Here is a 16,283-nt window from a genome sequence, read left to right on the forward strand (position 1 = left end):
CGCTTATCAGACATTAGGGGTGTGACGAGATCTCGTGCCACGAGATCTCACAAGGTTAAAATGTGACGAGATATTCGTTGAGGTGAAAAGCTGTCTCGCGATATTGCCATGATGGAGTGTGAGGGTAAAATTAGGATAGAATATGCCACCGCTACATTTACATTACGCCTCCACTGTCGTTTTGCTTTTTATAGACATAAAAACCATGTAATTCAGTTGGATAACGGTCACTTCAATTCCATCCAGCTCATCCAACACGAGCTGCAGAGTCGTACATAGTGCAGCAGGAATCAGAGTTCACTGATCATGTGACGAGATGACTGACAAGACCATGGCGGAGGATTCACTGCACAACAGAGCCTAAGCGTCTGAAAATGTCTTGTATTGTAGAATGTGCACTTAGCACCGCCGCTTCTTATTCACAGAGAATGCGTGATCGCAAAATCGAAAGCGAAAGTAAAACGCGAGCGCACATGCAAACACAACTTAAATATCCCGCATTTTGAAAGCGGCTCCCTGATGCATGCAAATATCTCCCAATATGAAAGCTATCTTAGGCTTGGCTGTGTAGTTGTAACCATCTCTCAGCTCAGGCTTGAAGAAAAATTTGGTCTCTATTTGCACTTTGAATATTGAGAGAGTACTTTGATTATGGTTGCACTTATTGTTTGCAATTAATAAGACTATGAGAAAACTGTAATTCATTTTTATTTATACTGTTTTTATTTCAGTGATTAATTTGTGGAAAGAGGTTCTGTTAGGAGGTCATAAGTGTGTAGAAGCTCACAGATTATGTACAGTTCTAAGGTCTGAAGAGACTCATAAAAATCATCCAGGAGAGAAGCCAGTCAGTTGAGTTTGTGGCAAAACCTTTTACAGTGCTTGAGTATTGTTGTCTTTTACTGCTTATGATAATTCATACTCAGAAAGTTGAACTGAAATGACATTCATGACAAGATGATTAGTTAAAACATTTCAAATGCATCTGCAGACTTTTTTTCTAGTCATGAATTTCATCATTGAGGATTTCTTAAAATAATGTGTAAAAATCTTGTCTTGTTTTTGTGAACTCAATCTCGTGTCTCGTCTCGTGAGCTAACTGTCTCGTCACTCCCCTATCAAACAGTGTTTTAAAGCTGGCCAGAATTTTAATGTTAAATCTAAAATATTAAATATGAAACTAATTGAGATTAAATATTTTAAGTAGTTGATCTCGCAAGTATATTGTATAGATTTCTGTTTTAAACGAATGAAACGCAATCAAAAATAAACAATAAACTGCCACAAAACATTCTGCTCTGTTCTTGAACAGTTCTGTAATTCCACGTTTTTAATTTGTCAACCATGTATTCCTCTATACAAACTAATTAATATTTTATGTGTTTGTTCTTTCATAGAACTGCTTCCTAGAATGTGCGTATCAGTATGATGATGATGGCTACCAGTCCTATTGTACTATCTGCTGTGGAGGGAGGGAAGTGCTCATGTGCGGAAACAATAACTGTTGCAGGTGAGACAGACTGTCGGCAGTGAGTTATGATGTAATATTTACATTTTATACTTTAATCCTGCATCAATGCCATTGGTGTCTCCATTGTTTTTTGGGTCTCCTGCAGGTGTTTCTGTGTGGAATGTGTGGATCTGTTGGTGGGACCCGGCGCGGCGCAGGCAGCTATTAAAGAAGACCCATGGAACTGCTATATGTGTGGGCCGAAGGCTCAATACGGCCTGTTGGAGCGCCGGGCAGATTGGCCTTGCAGACTGCAGCACTTCTTTGCCAACAATCACGACCAGGATTTTGTAAGTGAAACATTTATGACGGCTGAAGACTGCGAGAGTAAACTCTCCCTGTGCTAAGCCCCGCCTTAAAACCCTCATTGGCCAATCCGACCTTAGCAACTGTTACAGTCCATATAGAGTGCATTAGTGCAAATAATTACAAATCTTGATTTTTTATATATATATATATATATATATATATATATGTATACAGTATATATATATATATATATATTTGAAGTTTTTTTTGCAAAATATGCATATATGTATACAAACTTTTAAGTATTTTAAGAGCATAGAAAGATCTACTCGATTACGTCATTGGCAGTGCTTCATGGGAGTGGGCGGAGCTAACAAGATCTTTTGATGCATGTTGCTTTTTTCGACTCTGATTGGTGTAATTTTCTGTAAAGCATCATGGGTAATGTAGTTTTTCACCAGGAAATCCGCTGTTAAATATGATTATTTTAAAAATAAGCTGAAGTAATATGGGCTGACAGATTCAGCAGAAGCAAATACCATGGATTAACAACCTTGTAGCTCAGTTAAAGGTTTATAAGTTATCATTCAAAATCAATTTCCCTATGGAGAAAAAGTTTTTACAGAACCCAACTGTTTTTAAAAATGTCTTTTATGCTCACCAAGGCTGCATTTATTTGATCAAATGTATGGTGAAAACAGTAATATTGTGAAATTATTATAGTCTAAAAGAACTGGTTTCTGTTTTAATATATTTTAAAATGTAATTTATTCCTGTGATGGCAGAGCTGAATTTTCAGCATCATTACTCCAGTCTTCAGTCACATGATCCTGCAGTGAACATTGCACACATCTTTCTTGTCACTTTTGATTAATTTAATGCATTCTTTCAACCGTGTATGCCCAGTATTCCTCAATACTAACTAATTCATATTTGATATGTTTGCCCTTTTTTCTTTTTTTACATTTTGAATATGAGATTCCCAGGCCTGGAAAAGTTATGGACATTTCTGTAGTCAGTATAGGTTATTCTAGTTAGTTAGAGTATGTTCAGCTCTAGAAATGATAATGGCTTGAAATTACTATTTTTGAGTACAGTCTCTATAAAATGAGTTTTGAAAAGGCCTATCCAGTTATCATAAATGACTGGAAAAGTCATGGAAAATCATGGAAATGTGTTTGAACCTTGAACAGTAACAAAGGGTTAATGGAAAACCTTTTTGGAATCACATTGTGAAAGCATTGCTAGAATATATTTCTAAAAATTCCCAACCCTAATAAATGTTTTTTTTTTTTCTTATTTACATTCAGGGCTTGACATGAACACCCGCCAACCTGCCACATGCGGGTGGATTTCAGAAAAAATATAGATTTTTTGATACATATTGATACTGAAATACCTGAAACGCTTCCAATACTTATTTTCCACAGAACAGATACACAATACCAGATGCGCTTAATCTCTCTCTCTCATCTCTCCGACAGCGAGTTGACACACAAACCCGCCTCCCCTCACTCACTTGTTTCATTTGCTCCGGATGAATATTGTTGATGTTACAGGGCTTGAATTTCGGCATGAGATTGTGCATATTGCGCATAATTTTACCTAAAGTGCACGCACATAAAGCCGCCTCTTAGTACTAAATTGAGCTCTTTTACTGCTTATTGCACTTAAAACAGTCAAATACACACAAAATAATGTCAAATGCTGGTCTTGTCGAGTATTCATGTAACCACAGTCAGTTATGTTTTAAGTGAATGTAAACAGTTGAGAAAGAACACGCATGTGTAACAGTATAATGGATCCTTGCGTCAGTTCTTAAAGTGACAGCAGCCTAATATACCTGCCGCCAAATTATGAGATAATATTAAAAATATCGATATGGCAGTTTTTCCTCATGGTATCGATGTCAAAATAGTGGCCAGTGAAAATGCTGAGTGGCTAGAAACTTTGGAAAACCACTAGCCACAGTGGCTGCTGAGCAAAAAAGTTAATGTCAAACCCTGTTTACATTATAGCCATAAATATCACACCTTCTTCAATGTTAGCGTTGTTTGAGCAGCTGTGACAATTTTAATCAAACCCAGTGTGATTTACAGTGTAAACATGAATGGTTTGAGAGTTTTATTATGTAATTATATGACTCCTTAACCATTTGCATGTGAAAGAGCAGCTTGGCTAATGGCCAGTGTTCTGGAAGAGCAGCCAAAGAGTGTTACAGTCACAGTGCATTGTGCATTGAGTACACATCTTAACATCATAGAGTTTTAGCTTACACACTCCACTCTTTAAATGGATTACAGTACAGGTTAGAGAGCGTTTGCTATTGTTAGCGTTATTGAATACTACAGCGTTTAACAAAGACCACAGATAAGCAGCCACACTTAATCACATGAAAATGCTTAATGAAACTGTCCGGTGATACTGCGTTTATTGTACAGGTGCTCAACAATAACCCCTTGTTTCTGAACTGGTTAACGTAAAGGCCTCTTTGTTAGATACAGACAGTATGTACAGACAGGCGCTCTTTCATTACCAGAGCAGTGTGCTTTAAAGGTCTCTCTCTCTGTCCTTCTTGTCTGTCTCTCGTCCACCCCTCCTCCTTCACTCCATCTTCTTTCTTGTCTTTCAGGAACCACCAAGGCTCTACCCTCCAGTTTTGGCAGAGAACAGAAAACCCATTCGTGTCCTGTCACTTTTTGATGGGATCGCAACAGGTTAGTGAAGAATGTCCACCCTTCCTTTCATCCTCTCAGCAGAAAATAGTGCTGATCACATTACACTCATCCTGGCTTTTAAAGTGCACTTAGTTTAACTGTTATACTGGCCGCCCATGAATACCGCTGTACTGCTCACGTTCTAATGTGTGATTGTACAACAACAATTAACTATAATCAGAGTTTTGACCCTCTGGATGGTTCATATTCGTACTTAAAGCCTGATTAATATGTGGCGTATGCATATTTGGTGGGCAAAAGAACAGTTTATCTGGTGACATTACTACTAATGAAACTTTCACTATAAAATCATTTTAAATTCATCAAGAAACTGGTTGTTAAAGGGATAGTTCACACAAAAAAATTAAAATGCTGTCACCATTTACTCACCCTCAAACCTGTTTCTTTCTTCTGTTGAACACAAAAGATATTTTGAATGTTGAATGTTGGTAACCAGACAGCTATTGACTTCCATAGTATTTTTTTTCTACTATGTTCAACATAAGAAAGAAACTCATACAGGTTTAGAACAACTTAAGGGTAAGTGATGACAAATTTTACATTTTTGGGTGAACTAACCCTTTAAGGAGCATCACATTTATCATTGTTTGTTTGGTGAATTTTCGTGGTCAAAATCCAGGATATTTGGGCATCATAGGTGTGTATGAAGCAATTATACCTGGAGAAAATTATTCATTAGCATTCCCAATTGTCTCGGCTGGTGCTGGACCCCATGGAAGAACGCAATTTGAATTCCGCCATCTTTGTTCATGGGCGCTCAGTTCTGCAGCCGGGTTGTTTTGAGGCCATAAATGCCATCTGACATAATGCAATTATATTGTCCAATAATAAGCACAAAAAACTATTTTAGTTTTTGATTGTCGTGGGGTTTGTGATTATTTTAGGGCTGCTGGTTCTGAGGGAGCTGGGTATCCAGGTGGAGCGTTACGTGGCCTCAGAAGTGTGTGAGGACTCCATTACCGTGGGCCTCGTTCGGCACCAGGGGCGCATCATGTACGTGGGTGACGTGAGAAACGTCACCCGTAAACATGTGAGTATGATCTTTCACCTCAGTTTAGTTATTTAAAAGTCTGCACATTTATCTGCCATCTTAGTAACCTGGCTGCAGCTCTTATCTAATTCGCAAAGACTTGGATCTTTATAACTGTTGGCCATTATCAAAAACTATCACTAATGACTTTTTCAGGTTAAAATTGTATCAGCTTGGCAATTTCTCTCTCTTTTTTAAATAAATGGTCTTTCTCCTCTATGTACTGTCTATGTTCATACTTGACAAAGTACTTATTTTCATCACTATATTCAATGTTTTATGTTTATATCAATATTTCACAGATCCAGGAATGGGGTCCTTTTGATCTTGTCATAGGTGGAAGCCCGTGCAATGACCTGTCCATAGTGAATCCAGCAAGAAAAGGTCTCTACGGTAGGAGTATCTTTAGCTGTGTTTTCTAGTCTTAGTCATATCAATTAGATGTGACTAGTATAAGTGTTTCAAACTTACACTAGCATTCAAAAGTTTAGGGGCAGTACGATTTTTTTGTTTAAGAATGAATACTTTTATTGAGCAAGGACGTATTAAATATCAAAAGTGACAGTAAAGACATTTATATTGTTACAAAAGATTTCTGTTGCTTTTTTAAAAAAAAAAAGAAAAGAAAAGAAAAAAGAGAAAAGTTTCACAGTTTTAATGAAAAAGTTAAGCAGCACAACTGTTTTCATTATTGATAATAATAATAAATGTTTCTTGAACAGCAAATCAGTATATTATAATGATTTCTGAAGGATCATGTGACACTGAAGACTGGAGTAATGATGCTGAAAATTCAGCTTTGATCACAGGAATAAATTATATTTTAAAAAAATATTAAAATATATAAAATATTGATTTTAAATTGTAACAGTATTACTGTTTTTACTGTATTTTTTGTTCTTTCAAGAAAATTTAAAATGACCATTTGTTTAATGTTAAATTACCAAACATTTGAATGGTAGTTAGTGCTTCACTTATATTTATAACACAGCTCATATCTGTCTGTGTACATTTTCATGATAATTGTCATATTGTTTCTGTCTTTCTTGTTTTTTTGTAACCCATCTCTCTCTTTTAGAGGGCACGGGTCGGCTCTTCTTCGAGTTTTACCGGCTGTTACATGAGGCCCGACCGAAAGAGGGAGATAACAGGCCGTTTTTCTGGCTCTTTGAGAATGTGGTGGCCATGGGCGTCAGTGACAAGAGGGACATCTCACGCTTTTTAGAGGTGCACAAATGACCAAGGGCCAGTTGCATAAACACAGCTGCTGAGTTAAAAGTGTTAGTTTACCCAAAAATGAAAATTATCCCAAGATTTACTCACCCTCAAGCCATCCTAGGAGTAGATTACTTTCTTCTTTCAGACGAACACAATCAGAGTTATATTAAAAAATATCCTGGCTCTTCCAAGCAATGCGGGCGGGGCGCAAAAAAAAGCGCATCTATCCTTCATAAAAGTAATCCATACGACTCCAGGGGGTTAATAAAGGCCTTCTGAAGTGAAGCGATGGGTTTTTGTTAGAGAAATTTCCATATTTACAACTTTATAAACTATAATGACCAGCTTCCATCAAACATCCGAATGCAAATCAACTTATGGCGGAACCGTAACCTCCGTCGCAACGCATGACGTAGGATAGTGCAAAACAAAACACCGGTCATGAATTAGAAGTCTAAAACGAGAATTTTGAAATAGAAATGTCAGAGGATTTTGATATAAGAGTAGAGGAACTTGAGTTTGTTGCCCAGCCCTATTTGTTTGAACCGTGAGAGGCGTCTACTATCACCTACTCCTACATCATGCGTCACGTCAGAGGTTACACTTCCGCCGTAAGTCAACTTGCATAAGGATGATTGTCGGAAGCTGGTTATTATAGTTTATAAAGTTTTAAAGGCATTGTTGATATTTGAAATCAACCCAAACAAACCCTCCCCTCTCTTCATTGCTCCGCCCCAATTCAATCCTAACCACCCTGCTCTGAGTCAGTCCCAAACCCCGGCCTGATCGCTTCTGGCCGAGTGCACTGACAGTGATGCCAAACACCACATTCTTTAACGGTCGTCAGTGCGCAGTGGTTTACCTGCACAACTCTCACTAGCTGGCCTCTGTTACACACGCAATGTGAGAGTGGATGTCGGTTTATCACAGCTGATGCGCAGCAAAATGCTTCATGAAAAATAAAGCGCAGATGAATGAACGACAAGGAAGCACAAAAAATGAACGCACAGTACACAAGAGTAAATACAAACAAGTGTTCGTTGTCAGTCGCCAACAGCACAGCAGCTCCAGACAATCAAAACCCAGAGTTACTTACATGAGAAGGAATCAAAGCAGCCTCCGCGTCTGTTTTCAGGCCTTCCCGCTTAGCTCTCTCCAGCGCTGGAAAGCTTCTAAAATAAACGCGGGTCCTAAAGCGCTTGCCCAGTCATAAACCTTCATTCCAGTGATATTCTTTTGTGCTGTTTTGTATTGTGTCTCATCATCTCTCTTTCTGCGTTTTTTTTTCCTTTTTTTTTTTTTTCAAATCTCCCTTTTGCTCGTTCTCTCTCCTCAACCGTCATACGCCCCCTAATGCTGATTGGTTAGACGTTTGTTGTTGGTGTCGGCCCGACTAACTTCCAAACAGTGTTGTTGAAAAAATACATACCCCACCTTATATATAACTCTGATTGTGTTCGTCTGAGAGAAGAAAGTCATATACACCTAGGATGGCATTAGGGTGAGTAAATCATGGGATAATTTTCACTTTTGTGTGAACTATCCCTTTAAGAACTAGTCATTTAGTTAGGGTTAATCAGTCTTACTTTTCATATTCAAATTAGACCAATCTTCCTTTTTATGTAACGGCCTTAACAAAGTTATGACTGGTCTTGAAAGACAAAATTAGATTACTAACTTTTAAGACTAGTCTAAGCAGTTTATGCAACCGGCCACAATTTACCATGATGATTAAGACTCATATTGTCAGTGGGGCTTTAAAATAAACCAGTAGCTTTTGCTTCCACCTAGTGGTAAAGTGGCCTGCTGTGTAGGAACAAATTAACCCCTCATATGCTTGCTAGCTCAAGATTACAAAAGCTCATTAATTATTATATATTTAAACCAATATGGTATTTTATTATTTGTTTATTTATGCACATTTGTTTCGTTTTATCATAGTGCAACCCAGTGATGATCGATGCTAAGGAGGTGTCTGCTGCCCACAGAGCTCGCTACTTTTGGGGTAACCTGCCTGGCATGAACAGGTTAGTTAGACGTGGACTCAACATTATTTTCTTTATTTAATCTCTCGCTTTGTCATTTCACCTCTCTATTTCCTTCTTCTCTCAGACCGTTGACTGCCATGTGCACTGATAAACTGGACCTTCAAGACTGTTTGGAGCATGGCAGGACAGCTAAGGTACCCATTAGACCAAGGATGTCCAATCCTGCTCCTGGAGGACCACTGTCCTGCAGAGTTTAGCTCTAACCTCAGTTTAACACTCCTGAACAAGCTAATCAAGGTCTTACTAGAAACTTCCAGGCAGGTGTGTTGAGGCAAATCGGAGCTAAACTCTGCAGGACAGTGGCCCTCGATTTTTTCCATATAAAGCTTTATACAGCAACACAAACAGCAGTTTCTTTTCACATCTTTTACAGTTTGATAAAGTGCGGACCATCACCACACGGTCAAATTCCATAAAACAGGGCAAAGACCAGCACTTCCCTGTATTCATGAATGACAAAGAGGACATCTTGTGGTGCACTGAGATGGAGAGGTATGACCAAATGCCTTTATAAAGAAAATATACATGCTATAAACCCAAATGTAAATGTGAAAGGTCACAATAGAGCTATGTTTCATTCTTAGTTTATGTTAACTAAAGTAGTTAACTATTGTTAACTAATAAAACCTTATTGTAAAGTGTTACCCAATAAACACTGAATGGAAGAGTTAAGATGTACATAAATGTAAAAATGTGCATAAAAAAACGTATGCGCTCAATTGAGGCTGATCATTTTTTATCCGATAAGAAGACATGCGCATAAACTCAGATGGAAACACATTTACCGAATAATTCCCTCAATGCGCACCAAAAAACTCACGTGACTGCCTCAACAGAGGATGTGACCAGAAATATTAACCAGTGGACCGTCATCGCACAGCATCTTAAATGTTGGTTTGGTCATTCTGAAATGCCCAAGCCAAAGTCTGTCATCAAAATGGTTAAACACCAGGGATACGCCTTTGAATGCAAGATATCACAACGTTTATTGTGTTTATTTGAGGCGCAAGTACTTATGATGTACAAAAAAGAGCCACAGTGGCTTCCCTGATTGCAGCAGATATTTTGCACTAATTTCCCAGGAAGTGTTCTCCTGAACACATGGGTTGAATGTGTTTTATGCAATATTCCAATTTTGCTCATAAGTTAAATTCGCCACTTAGGATGAAAACATAGCCAACAGAGTGACCCCAGTGAACATTGATTTTATCTCATATTGATTGAATCATCAGTCATCTACTGGCTGACTGAAACCATATCCTACTCAGTAGAACAGAAAATGACCACATATCAGTACATGTCTCATGTAATTCATAACATTGATATAAACAACAATATAAAAACACCATGAAATGGTTTGACAAACACAATTTTCTTTCCTGTTTTGGTATATTTGATCCTGGCTTGATTTACACCTTTTTGGGGATTCAACCACCAGTGTTGGGGGTAACGCATTACAAGAGTTATGTAATCAGATTACTTTTTCGAGTAACCAGTAAAGTAACGCATTACTTTTTCAATTTACAACAAAATATCTAAGTTATTATTTCAAATAAGTAACGCAAGTTACTTTTTCACATTTATTGACTGACAGCTCTCCTGTCCCCATGTTGACAGAAATAAAGTGCAGAGGTGTTGTGTTCGCTGTGTGAACATGATGGTTGTTGTAGTTCTAGACTAAATGTGAACCTTCATTTACTCATCTTACTTGCACGAAAACATTCAGTATTCCTCAAAATGAATAAAAACAGTGAAATGCAATCTTAGAATTGTATGCAAACCTGTAATAATTAACTATATTAAATTGCACAAATATACTTTATGTATTTAATCTCACTTTATTAACCAATGTCTTTGCTGTTGACATTCAATGATCCAATTCAACCATTCTAACAAGCAAAAATGACTGTAGACTTTAGAAATAAGAGTGTTGAACTTCTTTCTCCTGTATCCTTTTCTTCTTTAATCCAGAACAGCAACACAGCTGAAAGCTTTGATTGAGCTGCGCCCTCTACTGTACAGGCGTGAATATGCATTTCCTTCAGCCTGAGGCTTATTCATTTCAGTTTTGGTGTAAAAGGGCCTTAACATTTGCCCCCCAAAAAAAACTTTTTTTTTGTTATTATTAAAAAACAAACAAGCAAGTCCATCCCAGGTGAGAAAATGTAACACAAAGGTAATGTAACGCATAACTTTTCATTAAAAAAGTAACTAAGCAACACAATTAGTTACTTTTTAGGGAGTAAGGCAATATTATAATGCATTACTTTTAAAAGTAACTGTACCCCAACACTGCCAACCACAAGTGGACTGTCAAGACAGAAAAGCAAATAGACAGACTGTTGCTTCCAATTATACTTTTAAAATTTGTAGTGTTAGACAGTGCTTGAAGTGGGAAAAAAAGTGCAGGTACTTCAAAACGCGTTCCTGGAGAAGGGAGGGCGCAGCGGGCTTCCGTACGTGTAACATGTCGGAAGTGCCAGTACGCAAGGAAAACTGGCGGCACGTTGAAGGTAAAAACTGCGTACCGGCCCATTTCGAGCACTGGTGTTAGATAGAGATACTCTGAATTCTTGTGTATGTATATCATGGTTATAATAGTTAAAGTTGGCATTAATCGAAAGTTGTGATAGTCATTTCTTCCCTTTTGTGATGTATATCCAAGTGAAATGGCTTCTTGAACAAGAAAAAATGTTGGGCAAGACTTGATTTTGTCCATCTGGAACTGATTGGATGGTTGGATCAATGTGGTCGATCTCTTGTGAGTGACAGGTTGATCCCGCCCTCACGCCAGTAAACACGTCATCAGAGAAGAGAAGAGATGACACTGCAAGAGGGAGGGGAAGATATTTTGATTAAAATCACGAGGGTTTCTTATTATTTTCAATGTATTTTTGTGGAAACTGATACTTTTTTTTTTTCAGGATTCATTGATGAATAAAAGAACAGCATTTCACTTTTTATCAATATAAGGTTCTTTAATGCATCCCGTATGATATTCTATATCTATAATACAGCAATTATAATAAGCTGTACTAGATTACTAGAATTATTCATAATCTGTTCATATCACAAGAGCAATTGTGAATACATTGAAACTAAACTGCTGCCCGTTTCTCTTTTTCCTGGACATTAGGGTGTTCGGCTTCCCTGTCCATTACACAGACGTGTCAAACATGAGTCGTCTGGCCAGGCAGAGGCTGCTGGGAAGGTCTTGGAGCGTCCCGGTCATCCGTCACTTGTTTGCACCACTCAAAGAGTACTTTGCCTGCGTCTGAACTCAAACCCAGTACAGATGAGAAAAATCTAAACCGATGTTATACCAAGAGCTTCGAAACCGAGCTCTCATATGTTATTTGCAAGTTCAACAACAACAACAACAACAACAAAAAGAAAAGGTATTTCATGTTTTGTTTTGGTTTTTTTCTTCTGGTTTGGAATTAATTGACTCTCTTTTTTTTAATTCTATTTAATTTTTTATTATCCATTTTACTTTTTAGCAGTGTTATCCAGTATTTGAATTGATTTATGTGTGCAAGCTATACTTGAGACACGGCCTCCTTTTAAGGCACTGAGAGACGATGTTACAATTCGAGGCAGAAATGAGACGGAAATCGCATTTAAACATTTCGACTCCTGAGTTTTTCGACTGTCGGGTCGCGGATCGATCTTATTCTCACGGTGCGCGTCTTTCCTCTCCTCCAGCGTCTGAGCCTTGGTGAGAGAGTGGGGAAAAAAGGCTTTCTCTTCAGTGTCAGGGGAGCTTTGTCTTAACCAATCCAAAACACCAGATCACAAATACCTCTTTGTTTACAGTTTCTATACACGACTGAAGGTAATAAAGGTACTACTGTAATAGGTGACAATATGGTGCTTCAAGGTGGTGAAAAACATTGCAACTCATGTGGTGCTACTATGTTTTGTAGCGTCGCCAGGTAAAACGAATGACTGAAACTTTGAAAAAAAAAGAAAAAAAAAACATGTCAGGTCAAGCCAGGTCTGCCACATCTCATTTTATATCTTTTACAGCCTTTTTGTACAATATTCTCTGGTGCTCTTTTAAAAAAAAAACTAAAATATAAAACAAAACACGCCTCAGCCTTTCAATCTTTGGGGTCTGCTTCCTTCAGTATGCCTGCAGTCTGAACGCATGGAACCAGCCACATGGGCGGTGATGTTTTTGTCATCTATACCTTGAAATCAAAGGCTGTGGTGAGCTACTTTTTTTCTAGTGTCACCCAGACCAGAATCATTACTGTACAACTCTTAGCGCGCGTGGCGTCCACGGGGAGGATGGCGTCGGTCCTTCGTCGGCCAGGTGAATCGACCTTCAAATGCGGCGCCCGCGTGCTATTCTCAGTCAGGTGCAAATCTTTAAAGGTGCGGCTTCACAATGTTCTTCTACCTTTTTATAGCAATTTTTTGTGCTGTGTTACCAACAATATCGAGCACTTTTGTATATGTATACTTCTTTATTCCTTTGATATTTTTTTTTTTTAATCTTTCTCCTTGATTCTTGTGAATTGTTCTCTATTTTTTTTTTTTTTTGGTTCTGTTAAATGATGTGAAACTCTTGCCGTTATATAAGGTAATACTTTGTTGTGTACAGTAGGGCTGTGCCAATAGATGTGAACGAATGAGCTAGGATAGAATAAATCCATCTGTCGTGCCGGTGGTGAAGGGGACGAATTCAGATAGCACCCCTCTCATGTTTCCATGTGCTACGGAGTCGCTTTATCATAACTCGCGTCGAGAAATAGGTTCTTATATAATCTCAAAGTGAGTGTGCTTGTTAAATATCCCTGTAGGAAAAATAGTCGGATGGGGTGTCGGTATATGACATCGCACGGTCGTTAACTACGTCTGGTCCCTAGCGTAGATCTGAAAACATTATTATGTTTGCAAATGGTGGATGTTGACCATGTCAATATTTTAGTTATCACGCAAGCTATATAGGCTAAATTTGGTTAGAAATGGGCTCTAATGGAATCTTTGTTAGGCTCTTTTTTATTTAAAGGATTATTTCACTTAAGAATTAAAAATTCCTGATAATTTGCTCACCCCCATGCCATCCAAGATGTCTTTCTTTCTTCAGGTTTTTGTGGAAAACATTCCAGGATTTTTCTCTATATAGTGGACTTCAATGGGGACCAACAGGTTGAAGGTCCAAATTGCAGTTTCAATGCAGCTTCAAAGGACTCTACATGATCCCAGCCGAGGAATAAGAGTCTTATCTAGCGAAACAATCTGTCATTTTCTAAAAAAAAAAATACAAATTTATATACCTTTTAACCACAAATGCTCGTCTTGCATCTGGGATCATTGAAACTGCAATTTGGACCTTCAACCCATTGGTCCCCATTGAAGTCCACTATATAGAGAAAAATCCTGGAATGTTTTCCTCAAAAACCTTAATTTCTTTTCGACTGAAAAAAGAAAGACATCTTGGATGACATGGGGGTGAGTAAATGATCAGGAAATTTTAATCCTGAAGTGAACTAATCCTTTAAGGCATTGCACTGCTTACATACCTTAACATTTGTCATGTTCAGCAAAGTTTCTTCTTTTGTTTTCCAAATTTTATCGATGCCCAGATTTTTTTCTTTTTGTACATTTTGTACATAGAAATTGTCTGTTGCTTTTTTTTTTTTAAATGACCTATAAGATGTACAAATATAATTCTTTGCTAATATATATCATAGAATCAAAACAGCACTAAAATCGCAAGAGGAGGGTAATTGACAAAATGGCAACAGGCTAATTGACATAAGCTATAAAGCAGCAGGGTGTCTTTTGTAATTCATATTTATATGTGTCGAACGGGGGATAAAACTAAAGAATGAGTTCGCTTAGTGATTTTAACAGTCCCATCTTTACTGCACAGCCCTACATACAAAAGTGTGTTTCAATTTGCTTTTTAATTCTTTTTTTAAGTACTAAGAGAGGGATTGTAGGTGTTTCCTAAGGTGCTAAACATTTTATCTAATTGAGAAAAATATATTATTTGGGAAAGAAATAAACGTGTCTTGATAATGATTGTTTTTTTCCATTTGTTTCTTGTAGTATTGGAGAAGCACTATTATTTTACTCTCTCATATAAAGATATTAACAAAGGCATTTTAACTTTGTACTTGAAAAAATGATAAATGATGAAAGATTCTTATATTGTTTTAGAATAGACATTGCTGTAGTTGGTGCTTATCTGTGGGAAATCATGTACTCATAATGGGAAATAACAAAAAAAAAAATTGTAATAAATTTTGCTGTTAACATGTACTTGCTTAATATCCAGGCAGAATTGCTTCTAAGTCCTACATTCCATGCCATATATCCAGCCCTCCATCCTCTTTTTTTTTTTTTTTTTGGTTGTTTTGTTTCATTTTTAAATTTAATTTCTTCTCTGTTTTGTTAAATTTAATTTGCTTTATTTGGGTATATATATATATATATATATATATATATATATATATATATATATATGGCTGTAACAGCCTCTTGTTTGCTCTCCTGACAGGTTCTCTGTATATCTCAGTGACACTGTTGATATTTGTGACCTCTGTTGTGTCATATAATTTTTTTTCAGTCCTTCTCTTCTTTTGCAATCAGCTCATACAGCAAATGTAGCAATCATTCGCCACCTCTCCCCCTTTCTTTCGTTATGTGCCCAGAACGAAGAAAAAAAGGCTCCTTATGTACTTGTGCTGGAGAACACTTGAATAAATGTATTGTTTTTTGTGAAAATGTTGTTTGTTTTTCTTTTCATAAGTATTTACCATAAGTATTTATAAGTGTTTACTATACAATACTCATATGATTACATTATTAATTAAAATTCTAATTAAAAATATATAATTTACATCTATGGTTTCTGTATAATATTCTGGAAAGAAAATGTACAATATATTATTTATTATAACCATGTATGTGGAAACAATTTTATATATGTGTGTGTTTATGTGTGTGTGTGTGTGTGTGTGTGTGTGTATATATATATATATATATACACACACAAGTCGTAATATAGTAAGGTATTTCTGATTTTTGTAATATTTTGTATACTTAGGTATATTTTAATTATTGTTTTAGTACATTATTCTGGAAATGACAGAATATTTGTATTTAAATAATTATAACAATAATTATTATATTGTTATAATTATTTAAACAAACAAGTGTACGGACACAGTTATATATATATATATATATATATATATATATATATATCGATTTTTCCTTTATGCCAAAAATCATTAGGATTTTAAGTAAAGATCATGTTCCATGAAGAGATTTTGTGAATTTCCTACCATAAATATATCAAAACTGTATTTTTGTGAGTGGAAATGCATTGCTAAGGACTTCATTTGGACAACTTTAAAGGCGATTTTCTCAATATTTAGATTTTTTTTGCACCCTCAGATTCCAGATTTTCAAATAGTTGTATCTCGGCCAAATATTGTCCTATTCTATCGATTATTTTTACATATTTTTAT

General features: G+C 36.7%; 2 protein-coding genes across 8 annotated transcripts in view; both read left to right on the plus strand.

The window, feature by feature from the left end:
* Positions 1 to 15,534, plus strand: part of dnmt3ab (DNA (cytosine-5-)-methyltransferase 3 alpha b) — a 66,386-nt gene extending 50,852 nt beyond the window's left edge. For 5 of the 7 annotated variants that reach the window (XM_051867482.1, XM_051867487.1, XM_051867483.1 and 2 more), the window contains 10 exons: positions 1,398 to 1,510; positions 1,617 to 1,800; positions 4,392 to 4,476; positions 5,382 to 5,527; positions 5,830 to 5,920; positions 6,606 to 6,754; positions 8,687 to 8,772; positions 8,858 to 8,927; positions 9,167 to 9,285; positions 11,930 to 15,534. In XM_051867482.1, coding sequence (XP_051723442.1) covers positions 1,398 to 1,510; positions 1,617 to 1,800; positions 4,392 to 4,476; positions 5,382 to 5,527; positions 5,830 to 5,920; positions 6,606 to 6,754; positions 8,687 to 8,772; positions 8,858 to 8,927; positions 9,167 to 9,285; positions 11,930 to 12,071 — 1,185 coding nt within the window. In that variant the 3' untranslated portion in view covers positions 12,072 to 15,534. Of the gene's footprint in view, positions 1 to 1,397; positions 1,511 to 1,616; positions 1,801 to 4,391; positions 4,477 to 5,381; positions 5,528 to 5,829; positions 5,921 to 6,605; positions 6,755 to 8,686; positions 8,773 to 8,857; positions 8,928 to 9,166; positions 9,286 to 10,764 lie in introns of all 7 variants that reach the window. The other 2 variants (XM_051867485.1, XM_051867486.1) reach the window with 2 other exon arrangements.
* The window catches only part of dtnbb (dystrobrevin, beta b), a 138,930-nt gene that overhangs the window by 112,967 nt on the left and 9,680 nt on the right, over positions 1 to 16,283 (plus strand). The window lies entirely within an intron of this gene.

The sequence above is a fragment of the Ctenopharyngodon idella genome, chromosome 17 (assembly GCF_019924925.1).
Source record: "Ctenopharyngodon idella isolate HZGC_01 chromosome 17, HZGC01, whole genome shotgun sequence".
In the NCBI taxonomy this organism is placed as follows: Eukaryota; Metazoa; Chordata; class Actinopteri; order Cypriniformes; family Xenocyprididae; genus Ctenopharyngodon; species Ctenopharyngodon idella.